Raw genomic sequence first — 14665 nt, 5'->3', positions numbered from 1 at the left:
GTCAATAACTACCCAGTGACCCGTCCGACAGACAGCCATGTAGGAAGATCCTCCTGGCTCTCATTGTAAGCATCTCCGCAGGCCCTCGAGTGAGACCATGTACCTCTGACTAGGCTGCTTGTCTAAACCCAAAAACTGAACCCAAAGATTTTGTGTTTTTTTTTTTTTCACAAAGTACTGAAACAAGGCCTAAAATAACATTTCACTTCTAAGGTTTTACATGACGGGCTTTACTTTTGCTTTTTTTTTTTGCTTTTTTTTTTTTGGACCGGTGTTAGGGGTTATTTTCTATTTAGCTGAGAAGAACTTTCATGTGCTATGTCCCGTGCCAGGCATCACTGATCAGGCTAGCACATTTATGTATGCCACTGTCACTCAGTATTACAACTACTAGCAGTAATGCTGACTGGCGTAGGACTTTGAAATCCAATCGAGCACATTGGTAAAGCCAACATAAACGGGAGCGTGAAGAGAAAATAAATGCTCTATAAGGTATCCAAAAATGAGTAACGGAGTAAAGAACTCTGTCTATAAGAGGGGATGAAAACATTATGCAATGAGTAAAGGCCCCGAGACTCACAGTGTTATTTTTCGTTCTTCGCTGAGGGGTGAAAAGAAGTTCGAAATACGTGACCAGCGGTAAAATGTTAGTGAACATCCTGACGCCGTCCATGTTGCTGAGAGCGGCGTTTAGATGAATATGTTAATATGTGCTGCGGCCTTTCCTCTCAATAACAAAAAAAAAAACACAACAAAAATGGCAGCGGTGAAAAAACAGCAGTTAAGAAAGCATCTGATCATGGTGATGTGGATTTATTTGCTGAAGCTCTACAATTCGGCACTCCCGTAAAGTCATGACACGTTTATTTATATAGCACTTTGTACAATAGATTGTTTAAAAGCAAGCAGCTTTACAGTATTAAACATGAAAAACAGTGTCAGTGTCTCAATGTGTTTGATTAGAATTGTTACTGCAGTTCTTCAGTGTGTTCATGTTTTTACTCGCGTCTGAACTCGACGGACTGAACAGAAGAAATGAACCGGAGAAGATTTCCACCTCAAAGAAGGTGGAGCCTGAAAGCACACCTACCTATTACATAATCATTCCCACAGACCAATGGTTGTTTGTAGGTGTTTACCAGCCAGAGCGTACTTTTCCCGAAAGTTCACTTCGACAAGCTGTTTTGAACTCCAGAAACGAACTTCATTTTGGCCTGATTTTGTTCGAAATGACGTCACACCAGTTCGTTCTTCGATTTTGCTTGAAGTATATCGGGGCCTTGAAGGAACACTCCACCGTTTTTTCATTTTAAACTATGTTATTCCCTTAACTAAGACGAGTTGATACATACCTCTCTCGTCTCAGTGCGTGCACTCAATCGCTCTGGCGCGCGGCGACACTTTGATAGCACTTAGCTTAGCCCAGTTCATTCATTAGGGACCAAACAGAGATGAAGCTAGAAGCGACCAAACACCTCCACATTTTCCCTATCTAAATACAGTTACACGAGTAGTTACACGACCAAGTATGGTGACACAAAATAAAACGTGGTGCTTTTCTAAGCGGGTAAAAAGGATAACTATAATGTATGGCGGAATAGCACTTGGGAGCACTTCGACTCGGCGCAGTAAAAAGTCACGTTGGTTCTAATGACAGAAGTGAGAGGGAGAGGGGGAGAGGATTTTTCAGGGAGCGTGACTTTTTACTAGGGCTGTTTTCGACTAAGGATTTTCATAGTCGAATCTGATTCGTTAGATTTTTCCGTAGTCGACTGATAGTCGAACCTTTTTTTTTTTTTTTTTTTTTTTTTTTAGATAGCAGCTAGATTTTTTCCATTTCAAACAAAAGAGCTAAAAAAAAACTAAAAGAAAAACATGGTGTGTAACAAATACCTTTTATTCATTTAAAGCCAGATGAACAAAACATATCACACATATATCATAACATTTAATAAACATGAGGAGCAATATGAGAGAGAAATTTGGTGATCGTTGTTTAGGTAGCATTAAACCACGTAAAGCTTTTTCACGCCCATGAGAACCGTGTGGAGTCAACTCACAGCCGCTCCGCTGCCCTGCTGAAAATGTGAAGCAGAAACGCTTAATATCAGATAACGTCCATAATAATTGGACTCTGGGTTTGAATTTTTTGACCATTTTCAGTGGTTATGAGGAGCAATATGAGAGGGAAATTTGGTAATCATTGTTTAGGTACATTAAACCACGTAAAGCTTTTTTCACGTTAGGACTTAGCCTATATATAAAGCCCATGAGAACCGTGTGGAGTCAACCCACAGCCGCTCCGCAGCCCTGCTGAAAATGTGAAGCAGATTTTTGAATACATTTTTATTTATTTACATTAGTAAGCTACAGGACATCGTCTTTCAAAACATGACCTGCGCGAAAGCGGAAAATATTTTTTTTGTACCCAGCCCTTCTGAAAATGCGAATGCGTCTCTGTCCCCAGCACATTTCAAACCAAACTGACGCCCATGTATTCGACTATGAGGTTCATAGTCGAATCAGACCTCTCCGAATCGAATCGTCGAATCCTCGACTATTAGAAGTCAGCTCTACTTTTTACTGCGCCGAGTCGAAGTGCTCCCAAGTGCTATTCCGCCATACATTATAGTTATCCTTTTTACCCGCTTAGAAAAGCGCCACGTTTTATTTTGTGTCACCATACTTGGTCGTGTAACTACTCGTGTAACTGTATTTAGATAGGGAAAATGTGGAGGTGTTTGGTCGCTTCTAGCTTCATCTCTGTTTGGTCCCTAATGAATGAACTGGGCTAAGCTAAGTGCTATCAAAGTGTCGCCGCGCGCCAGAGCGATTGAGTGCACGCACTGAGATGAGAAAGGTATGTATCAACTCGTCTTAAAGGGAATAACATAGTTTAAAATGAAAAAACGGTGGAGTGTTCCTTTAACAAATGTCTAACACCCAGCACTAGGGCTGATCAATTAATCAAAATAAAACTGAAATCATGTTATGGCTTAGTGAAATCTTAGTAAGAAGCCTGTGATTTAATTAAATGAATATATGCGCTGCGTGTTTCAGAGTGAAGCGCAGCACTGTTCGTTTACATGTGACATATTATTAGTATTATTTAATATCCATATTGATATATAAACACAACATTTTGCCAAATTGTGCAGCCCTACAAACAAGCGCAGCAACCCTAGATTTTTTAAATTGCATTTAAAATGACCCCTCCCTCCATCCAAAATCAGTGAATCAGTGATCTTTCTTTCTTTCTTTGCAGTTTGGAAGCTCGCGATCTCAGAGGCCGATGACAATGCTGACAGTGCTGTGTGTCCTGCTAACGCTGGGGAATCATGTCCTGGGTGGAGGTTACGCCCCCTTGCCTCAGATGAAATACGTGCAGCCCATGATGAAGGGGCCTGTTGGGCCACCCTTCAGAGAAGGCAAGGGCCAGTATCTTGGTAAGTGTTGTTAATTGAGATGGTCCTCACTGCAGAACATGAAATTTGTTTACATATACCTAAACCTACCCATCTCCACCCCCTGATCCCTAAACCCACCCCTAAACCTACCAATCTCCACCCCTTAGGTCTGGATCCAACTCCGCCCCCTGGATCTCGTGTACTGCAGTGAGGTGCTACTGTGTTAATTAGCAAAATCATCTCTCTATCCATTATTACATCTATCTAGATTCCCCATCCACCCATTTATTCATTTAATGTGTCTGAATAAAAGTATTAATTTCTTTTCTTTTTAAAGCATGAACAGGCCTACAAATATGTGTGCACTCAACTGCACCACATATCTTATTTTTGTATAAGATTAGTTCTGGTCTGACAGCACTGAGACTTTTTGCTATTTGTATCACTCAGCGTGAAAGTGTTAGTTCTGGACAGACTGTCAGTCTGTGCATTTGAGGGAATTTTTCAGTGACTTTTTCTGCAGGTTACATCATTACACCAGTAGATGGCACCAAGTGGCTTTATGAGTGACTTCAATAATTCATTAGACTGATTTGTTAGAAATACTGATTTATTCATGAACAAAACAAGTGACTAATGATTAATTCTTTATGATTAATTTAAAAACAATGACTCACTCATAAACACTTGGCTGGTTTTCAGGAGGTTAGTGAATAATATTTGCATCGAAATACCATTTAATTAAAAGCTGAATTATAATTTTTTGCAACTGTTTGTGTATTCACTTTTTACAGTCCTGAAAAACTGAGATTCTTCATGCAGAATAGAGTCGGGGAACCAGAAGTTTGTCAGACTGAGAGAATTGGAGATGAACAATGAGAGGGAACAAGAGCGGTTTGCCGTTCAGTAACTCCTTTCTCCTCTCTGATATACGAGAGGGCATTGTGAGTGTGTCAGAGGAGGAGAAAGAGGGACAGAGTGGGGTGAAGTCACCTCCCTTCAGAGCAGTATATCACAGGTCCATATAGTCTAAACCTAAAGGGAATCAAAGGGTGTGTCAAAACAGTGTCAGAAACAAGTAGGAGGGGTCAAGAGAGCCTTGGGCTGATGAGAAATCCAGAGAAGTGTCAGATGGAAAGCTCTTTGTTGTGATGTGCTAAAGATTCACAGGTAAAGGGAGGATAAATACAGCAAAGAAAAGAGTACAGAGTAAGATAGTTGTGTAAGGTTCTGATAGTTCAGGTCTTTGGGAGAGTTTACACAAAGAGGAACATTCGGTCATCATTTACTCACCCTCATGTTGTTTGGAACACAAAAGAAGATATTTTGAAGAATGTGTTTTTATCCATACTAAATATGGTAATAAAAGTCCAGTGGACAAAAACAGTTGAAAATTCTCTTTTGTGTTCCTCGGAAAGAATAGTTTGGATTTACATGGGGTTGAGTAAATTATGACAGAATTGTCAGCTTTGGGTGAACTTTGAGGTCAATTGGAATAGTTCTGGACTCACCTATCTGATTTACATGGTCAATTGTCATACTCTTCAAATGACACTCTAAAAAAATGCTGGGTTGTTTTAACCCAATTTGGGTCAAATATGGACAAATCCAAACGTTAGGTTAAAAATGTAATTACAAAAGTTAACCCAACTGCTGGGTTTGTCCATATTTGACCCAAAGTTGGGTTGAAACAACCCAGCAGTTTTTAGAGGCATAGACAGACTGGTATCTCTCAGACAAAAAAAAAAAAAAAAAGAGTTATACACACTAAAGTGCTATAAATAGTGTAACTTGAATGCTAAATTATCAAAATCAGTGAACTAAATGTGATTATAGATATAGACAGTGTTGTCTGTGTACATTTCTCTGCTGACTGTTATTGAGGTCTTGGCATGTATATGGTATACTGATAAAGATTGCTTATGATTGGCCTTTTTGGAATGATTGATTCTCTTAGCATATGGTAACTGTTTTAATTTGTTTAAAAAGTCAGTTTTGTGCATATGTGTATGTGTGTATTTGACTTATGCAGTGCAAGTTAGAGTTTTTTTAATAGTTTTTCTTTAAAAAGTACCAAAATGTAGCATGGTATCATGGTAACCGTAATACAGTTCTATTCAATTACTTCAATGCTTTTGCATTGCATCAAGGAACATGTAATGAAAACTGCCATTAATGTACTTGTAATGTTTGGAGAATTTAAACTAACTAAAGTATAGGATATAGTATAAGTATATACTAAACTATGTATAGGAGACTTTCATAATCAAAGGACTCAAGAAACCTCTAAAGAAAAGCTGTGTGCTCACTGCCATCTAGTGGACAATGGAAGACATGCACTTATGCTCTGAAAGGTTTTTTGAAAGAACGAGTTTGTTTGAGAAGTGCCTGTCATATTACATAGTGCTTATTCTGTTGAAACCTAATGCAATTTTCATAAAAAAATAAACATTCTAAATAAAACATGCTCTGGGTGTATAGATAACTAATAGGAAATAAAAAGGGTGTAATTGTGAAACAGAGTTAGAGGGGGACCTACGTAAATGTAGTAAGTGATTATAATTTACATAGCAAACAAAATAATGTATATTTATGTAAGATGTAGTGTAAAGATCTAAATCATTCCTCCTAACCTAGGCCTATGCTATAAATTATTGTACCACTTGAGGGCGCTTCATAATTAGAATACACCTTTCTATTACTCTAACAGATGAAGATGTAAACAAAAAAATATTTACAGGGAAGTGTCTCTCTCTCTCTCTCTCCCTCTCTCCCTCCCTCCCTCCCTCCCTCTCTCCCTCCCTCCCTCCCTCCCTCTCTCCCTCCCTCCCTCCCTCCCTCCCTCTCTCCCTCCCTCCCTCTCTCCCTCTCTCCCTCTCCCTCTCTCCCTCTCCCTCTCTCCCTCTCCCTCCCTCTCTCTCTCCCTCCCTCCCTCCCTCCCTCTCTCTCTCCCTCCCTCCCTCCCCCTTTCTCTCTCTCTCTCTCTCTCTCTCAGAATTGAGTCACTTTGACCTTTGAGTCAGGACACTGTAAGATCAGTGAAATTGACAATTTTACAGGCTAAATTTAATGTACTGTTAAGTGTGAACTCATTTTTCAGAACATTTGTTGAGAACTGAAGGGAATGTAACTTTACTGTGTTTTCCTGACTTACATAGTTTGGTGGTTCTTTGTCCAAACACGGCTGGCAAATATCACCACTGCAGATCCCTTGCTGAAATCCCAGTGAGGTCAAATGCTGTTGAGAAGTTTGTCCTTGTCCTTTGTTTATGTTTTGTCCGTAAACACATTCATTTTTCCTGTAGGCCTTCATTGCATACCTGTGTACTGCGTAGCTGCCATTTAGAGGACACTTGAGCGTGATGTGGAGTAAAACACAATGCATATTTGTAGTCCTACTAGTGCTTTAGGGTTCCCTCCAAACAATAATTTATGTGATGGTTAAGAGTCATTAACAATAAATTCTCACGTTGACAAACTCTTTTTCTAGGATCATAGGTATGAAGTTTAATCATGGTCCCTATTTTTTTTTTTCTTCTTTTTATTGCAGAGTTTCCACCCATGATGGACGTAAAAGGAGAACCAGGTCCTCAAGGGAAACCAGGACCAAGGGGACAACCTGGGCCTCCTGGATTACCAGGCAAACCAGGTTTAGGAAAACCAGGTCTCAATGGTCAGACAGGTCCTCAAGGGCCTCCAGGATTCCCTGGGATTGGAAAACCAGGGCTACCAGGTTTACCAGGAAAAATAGGACCTAAAGGACTTCCAGGACTCAATGGTGAGGTTGGGCCTCGTGGAGAGCCAGGTTCACGGGGACTTCCAGGTCAGCCAGGACCACCTGGGCCAGCGGGTCTGTCGTTGAATGGTAAACCAGGTTTACCTGGGACTAGAGGCCTGCCAGGGTCAAGAGGTGAGATGGGGCCTAAAGGTGGACGTGGTATTCCTGGTGAACAAGGACTTAAAGGGGAAAATGGCAATGGAAAGCCGGGTCCAATAGGTCCCAGGGGACCCAGTGGCCTTCAAGGACCTCCAGGAGCTCCAGGTGTCCCTGGGTTGGGTAAACCAGGGATTGATGGACTGCCCGGGCCTGTGGGGCCAAAAGGAGATAAAGGAGCTACAGGAGATCATGGTGTCCCAGGGGAAGCTGGTCCCACTGGGTTACAAGGGCAGCCGGGGGCACCTGGTTTAGGAAAACCTGGACTTGATGGTGTTCCAGGTATTCCAGGCTCGATGGGCCCAAAAGGTGATGCTGGCCCCAGAGGAACTCCTGGCTTTCCTGGACCCCCTGGCTATGGTAAACCAGGGCTTTTAGGACAAAAAGGAGACAGAGGGCCTGCTGGATTACAAGGAGCCACTGGTGACAAAGGAGAACCTGGGATGGAAGGTCTTCCAGGAGATATAGGGCAAACTGGACAGCCAGGCCTCCCAGGTCCACAAGGTCCTTTGGGTCTTCCAGGGAAACATGGGATGCCTGGTTTAAAGGGCGATAATGGCCCACAAGGACCTCCAGGCTTGCCAGGGCTTAGAGGCGATCAGGGTCCCAGTGGGCTCGCAGGAAAGCCTGGCTTCCCAGGGGATAAGGGCCCTCCTGGTCTCAACGGGGCCACAGGCAAACCTGGACCTAAAGGTGAACCGGGTCACATCGGTCTGCCAGGTAATCCTGGTTTGACTGGGGGACCAGGTTCAAAAGGTGAGAATGGGTTTCCAGGCCCCCCTGGGCAACGTGGCAATTCAGGGATTCCTGGACTCCCAGGCCCCACTGGCCATATGGGACCTCAGGGTGTTCCAGGGTTGAAAGGCGAACAAGGTCCACCAGGGCCCCAAGGAATTGGAAAACCTGGAGACAAGGGGATGTCTGGTCCACAGGGACCTCCAGGAAAACCTGGCTCCCCTGGACTTACCGGTATGCAGGGCCCTCCGGGTCCACCTGGACCTCCTGGCCCCCCCGGCCCCCCTAACGGTGATATAAATCAGTTAGCAGTTCAAGGGCCAACTATTTTAGGAGAATCAATTTCAAAACCAAATGGTGAGAAGCTGCATTATGGCAAGGGCGAGCTCTCTGCCTCCGTGGCTCCTGCTTTTACCGCCATTTTGACAACACCATTTCCACCATCTGGAATGCCAATCAAATTCGACAGAACTCTGTACAATGGGCAAAATGCTTACAACCCTGCCACAGGCATCTTCACAAGCCCACTGCCTGGAGTCTACTATTTTGCTTATCATGTACATGTAAAGGGAACCAGCCTGTGGGTGGCACTGTATAAAAACAGTGTGCCAGCTACATACACCTATGATGAATACAAAAAGGGCTATATGGACCAGGCTTCAGGTAGTGCGGTACTGGAGCTGAAGGAGAATGACCAGGTTTGGGTGCAAATGCCCTCTGACCAAGCAAACGGGCTCTACTCCACTGAGTACATCCATTCGTCCTTCTCAGGGTTCCTCCTGTGCCCCACATAACGGTCCGTCTCAGCGGAGAATTGCTTGCTCAAGTGCCCTGCAGCAACATCTGTAATAACAGCAACTAGATGACAAGAAAGACTTACTGAACGACGGAAAGGCTGAGTTTCGAAGCAGAGGAAGGAGAATTCATGCTGTCTCTGTTTTAACCCTCTCTTTCAAATGTCTGATTTGATCATTGTTTTACTTTTAAGTGTTGTTATTTCCTGCCTATATGATAATTTTATTATAACTGTTATGCTATTTTTGTTGATGTTGATATACAGTAATGGTGTTATTTTATTGATGTTGTTGTAGTTGTTGTTGTGTATCGCAATCAGACTATTAACTACTTTGCAATGTGTAGGTAACCATTTAAAGACTTACCCGTGTGACTGCACACATTGCCAAATGTTCTGACTCCCATTGATCTCCATCACGTTGACTCTGGGGTTGTATGTTCCCCTGGTTGCAGTCAAATTCACCTATAGCTTTTCCTTAATATAACACAGGCTACATGATTTGTGCCACATTGCAGATTTTAGAATGCAGACATTCTATACAACATTGTTATTGTATTTGTATGTTTAAATACATTCGTAATTTAAAGAATAATCCTCAGTTCCATATTGTTTTTTTTGTTTCTTTTAAATGCCAGACAGGTAATTATCTATCTGCGTTAGTCATTAGGTATATATGTTTTGTTTGATTTACTGTTAAAGCAAAAATGATGTGCTAATCTGTCTGTTTCTGCGACAACTACGTTGTGTTTGAGAGTCTTTGAGAGGAAAATTACTTGATTTACTGAGTTCATTGCTCAAAACATGCCAAGTTTGAATCAGTAGCGATCATGAAGGCCACAGCTGTATGACAGTGCCTGCATTACAAGAAAACAAAACAAAAACAAATGGAATTTCTGTGACACTAATTTCATACTTTAAAAATCATGTCAAAGCTCATACATAATGTATAGCTTCTCATCAAAATCTTAGGATAGCCTACATTGGTGAGTAAGGGACTACTAATAGATTGAGAGTATGAAAATATAATTCTGACTTTTTTTGTTGTTGTAATAAATCAATTCTCCACCACAAATCCAAACTACTGCGTTGTGTACTCTAAAGGTTACTTTCTATTACATTCTATTTTTCTCATTGCTGCTTCTACAATGACACATTTGACTGATTGTTTTGTATCACATTCATTTTCCCATTGGACTGATTGACTTGTAATGTCACAGACGTGATTGACTCTAACATGAGTCGATGCATGTCCTAAGATGATACATTTTTGAAGTTACATGATTTGGATACATCACACTATGATAGCACTGCTCCTGTGGTGCTTATGAAAGGTTACAAACAAAGAAATTGTTTTCTTGTACATTTACTGAAGTGACTGAAAAAGAAAGAAATTCTCTTGCTTCTGTTTGTTTGGCCAATATGTAGGATGATGAAACCTGAAACAGACTAAAGGAGTGTCAGTACTTAAACACACTCACTCGCTGAACTTGTCCTTTCCGTACACGGTTACATGACATTTGTTTCTTCAAATGGAAATTATTCACTTTGGAATGACGTTTTGGCACCAGATCTTTCCTATTTCAGCATGTATTTGATGACCTTTTTATTGTACAGTATATTTACACTGTGACCATTATTTTCTATGATGAGTGTATATTGTTTGTGTGCAATGGATTGAAGATTTAAAACATTTGTTGTGCTGCAATATCTCAAATCTGCTTAGACTATGTGTCTTACTTTTGTCGTTCAAAGCAAACTAGGAAAAAAAGCCTTGATTCTGTTCCACGGGATATTTGTTCATTATCAATCAAATTAAAAGAAACAACCAATCCCATTTGCACATGAACTTAATGAAGGCATATTTATACATTTGTGATAGATGTCCAAGCACCGAAACCGTGAACGTACAAATAACCTTATATTGAACAGCATTGAGGAGTTTGTAATACACGCTACCATTGTTTTTCTTTCTTTTATAATGTATCTATCAATCTATAAGAATTTTTGTCTTATTGCATTCACGTTATGCAATCCATTTTGGGTATTAAATGCACTCTTTGATTGAACATATTTTGTCAGCTCGTACAAAATCTACAAGTACTTGACAGTACAGATGCAACATCAATAAAGACTTTCTTGATCAAGGGTGTTTTTTTATTTTCTTTTTTCTCCCTATTAAGACCAAAAGAACCTAGTAATCATAGATGGGATGTTGACAAGTCCAATTCACATACTTTATCTCATAAATTCAGTTCATATACTATCAGCACATTCGGTATGTTCAAAAACATCATTGAAGCTGTTCTGCTTCAAGCTTCAACAAAGAAATGATGTGACTAACACTAGGGGGAGTTTACTTCCATTCCAGTGTCGCTTACAAGGATCACCTGTGATAAAAGGTGGCTCAAAATATCACACCTGTAACTAAGCAATTCATCCACCATGGTCTACATTTTTTATAATATTCAAATCAGTTCCAAATCTAATATTTTAATAATAATATATAAGTAACATTTCATTTTCCACAAAGTATTGGAATAAAGTGTTTGCAAATACATATTCTTGGATTAAATAGACAATATATATTTTTCCACAAAGTATTGGAAATTGAAATGCGGTCCTCAAACAATTGCACATATTAGGAGGGGCGTTTAAAAAATATATTTTTTTCTTTGATAGAAAACTTTTTTTCTTGATAAAAAAAATCGTCAATATACGTCTCCAGTTCTTTCTTGAAAGACAAAACAGTTTTTTATTTTTTCAATTTTTTCAATTTTTTTTTATTTTTGTTTACAAGAAACTTACATTTGTGAACATGAAATTTTTCCATTCAAATAATAAAATGCAATAGGCTATATAAAACTGACTGCGTTTGGCTTTTCTGTACGGTTGTCCAAGCGTCCAACTAATAATTATTTCCATAACGACACAAATTGACAATCAATATTCTCTGTAATAGCCTATAATCACAAACATTCAGCCAAAACGGTCTTACGAATGGGCAGTACCAAAACAAATCAACCAGGGCAACTGTCACAAACAGTGCAATTAAAATCAATATTACCTGCAACATTTCGATGGGTAAATCAAATCCTCAAGTCCTCTTAAAACGTCAACAGGCTGGCTCTTGCGCAAAGATGACGCAGTCACTGACTCCTCCCCTTCAGTTCCTCTCAATTCAGTTTCACTGAGATCGACAAACACGACTTCACCCTCAAAGCGGTTACGGCTCTACGTGCACTTTCTCCGGGGATTGCCAAGGGATTTCAATGTTTGGCCCGTTCTTTGTAAGTATCACCTATTACCACTGGCTTTCTGTCTCCTAATATGGCAGGAAGATGGTTAAAACGACTACCCGAGACGTTTGTTTGCCTGTTTCAAGTGTAGCTGTGAAAGCTCGCGTTCAGCCGGTGAAGGAGCTCGCGAGTGTGGCAGCCATTTGCCCGCGTACGTTTGAACGGAAACTCCATAATCGTCTTTTATTTGTTTTCACGGTTGAACGGTTTTTTAACCGGGTCAAGGACGGTTTGTCGCTCATTCCTATATTTGTTGATTTATGAAGGGTCTGGAGTTCTCCTCAGGCTGTCTGGCTGTCCTGTAACGTTAGTGCGCTGGCTAGCCGCTTGCTAGCGGTCTCATCATCAGCCAGAGACCGTGTCAAGAAGTTACTCGGACAGTTTATTTGCCGCTACACTTTTAACTCTGTGTTTCGATATATGGTTAATTCCGGGTCTGAACATAATATTTAAGGATTACTTGGTCATTTTTCACTATTTGACCGGCTGTTAGGGTCAGAGAGGGTGCGATTGAATTGTTAGCCTGGGAGCTAATGTTATTAACTGTCAGATAACACTTTATCGTCAAACTCCAGAATGTTCCTGATTTCAGTGGCTCAATTGTTATGCAAAGCGTGTAAGATTAGAGTCCTTAATTTTAGATTTATTTTTTTTACTGTACCACAAACCTTGCAAATTCACGTGTGTGTAATTGGTTTCTTCATATTCGTGTTTGCTTTATTTTAATTGTGAGTCTGACATATGGTAAATCTTTAAAGCCGACCCGTGTCTTTGATCACTCCTGTATCCAGCACCTGGTTAAACTGTAAGCTGATGATCCAGAATGAGACCTGAACTGCGTAGTAAACTAACTGTTAGCTGCTAAGCCGATAGTTTTTAAATGCCATGCTTGTAACAGAACAGGTGAGATGACGCATGGGGGAATCTGAATTAAACCGGTATGCTTGATATGATCCAAGATTGTTGTATTAAGGTACCATGTGTAGTATTTGATGAGTCACATGACTTCATGCTCCACTTGTTCTCATCCTGCTCCTGTGTAATCAACACAAGGAAACTGTACAGGTCTTGGTAAGTGGTTTATGCACTGGCTTTGAGACGGGACATTGGAAGTTGTAAAATTGCCAAGTGGGAGCAAGTCAGGACATGTTTTAGAGCTTAAGGTATCTGCCTAATATAAAGTGAAATTTCAATAACATGACAAGGTTTTTTTTTTGCAGTTGCATGATGAAGACATGGTTGAGACGGGACATTAAATTTGTTTGAAATCCTGAAACTGTGACAAGGTTGCTTTTTATTGCTTTGACCTTGCCTTATCTACATATTTATTGGACAGGTAACTTACGGCCTCTGAATATAACACTGTGACTTTTATTTCACAATTTAATCAACGTTTTTATACATATATGGGCATTTCATTGGTACTGGTAGTTTGACAGACTTCTTAATTGGGACAGCTTTAAATAAATGTGAGCACAATAACTTCAGTAAACATGAGATATCTATCTATCTATACTTTAATTTTTTTTTTATTGAAATATCATTACAAAAATAAAAAACTTGCAGATCTATTTCTGTAACTAGGCTACATGTTATCACATTAACAGCCAGTCAGTGTTTAACTTTACACTGGTACAAGTTTCATGAACCTAGAGGAAGTACACAACACTTTGAGAAGTAATAATAAATTGCTGCGTTGCTTTATCATCTGTTAGCCTACATTTGCAGGTGTTGATTCAGTTTCAGTAACGTTTCATGCCTAGACTTGAGGCCATCTAAAGATTTGCCTTTACTTTTTTTTTTTTCTAAAACAAGTTGGAAAGTGAGTAAAACATTTGCCTTAATGGAGATGTTTGTTCATTCCTCAATTAAATGGAACTGTGTGTGAATTTCATCCTTACTCTATCTTCTTATTGAGGGCTGATCTTTTATGCACTCATCTGTGTTCAGTCAGGACAGTGGATCCTCTCTGATGATTTCTGGCATCGCTGTGCTTTGTACGTCCACACATCTCTGTCCCATATTATACATAATTGAATGCATCATCATGACTTGTTGCAGTACATAAGTAGAAAGACATAATCAGCATGGTGCTGCTTTGTGCTAGTTTTGGCAAGTCTGCTGAAACCTTTCTCACTGTTAACTAACTAAAGACTATCATATGAAGGCCTGATAACCTTTCAAAACTCTAAAGTACAAACATGTCTTTTTTGAGGCCTGTTCGGACCATATTTATAGCTTGTTTGGCATTTTGGGCTGTCAGTAGCCACTCTTACTGGGCAGCATGTTAAATGTCAATGGTAGCAGTAGTTCACAGCTTGTTAACAAACATGGATCGAGTTGTGCCTCACAGCAGGCTTTCTTAAAACATCTACACAACTGGCAACAGCATGACTCCCATTCCTCCCACTGTCTTTTCAGCTTGTCTGCTTAAATATTGAAGGACTGTTGTACCCTTTGAGCCAGCATTGCAAGCCCAGCAGGAGCGCGGCTAACC

The 14665-nt window shown here is 40.3% G+C and overlaps 2 protein-coding genes across 3 annotated transcripts in view; both read left to right on the top strand.

The window, feature by feature from the left end:
* col8a2 (collagen, type VIII, alpha 2) overlaps positions 1-11016 on the top strand; it is a 67460-nt gene extending 56444 nt beyond the window's left edge. For both annotated transcript variants that reach the window (XM_084130679.1, XM_084130678.1), the window contains exons 2-3: positions 3266-3446; positions 6958-11016. In XM_084130679.1, coding sequence (XP_083986805.1) covers positions 3293-3446; positions 6958-8870 — 2067 coding nt within the window. In that variant the 5' untranslated portion in view covers positions 3266-3292 and the 3' untranslated portion in view covers positions 8871-11016. The remainder of the gene's footprint in view (positions 1-3265; positions 3447-6957) is intronic.
* A 1017-nt stretch (positions 11017-12033) lies between these two features.
* Positions 12034-14665, top strand: part of ptp4a2b (protein tyrosine phosphatase 4A2b) — a 29515-nt gene continuing 26883 nt past the window's right edge. The window contains exon 1 of the mRNA XM_084130790.1: positions 12034-12159. The gene's annotated coding sequence lies outside the window, so the exon portion shown is untranslated. The remainder of the gene's footprint in view (positions 12160-14665) is intronic.

This window comes from Abramis brama (genome assembly GCF_963993115.1).
Source record: "Abramis brama genome assembly, chromosome: 12".
NCBI lineage: Eukaryota > Metazoa > Chordata > Actinopteri > Cypriniformes > Leuciscidae > Abramis > Abramis brama.
Note: the sequence above shows the minus strand (reverse complement) of the source record. Positions and strands in the feature narration are given on the sequence as shown.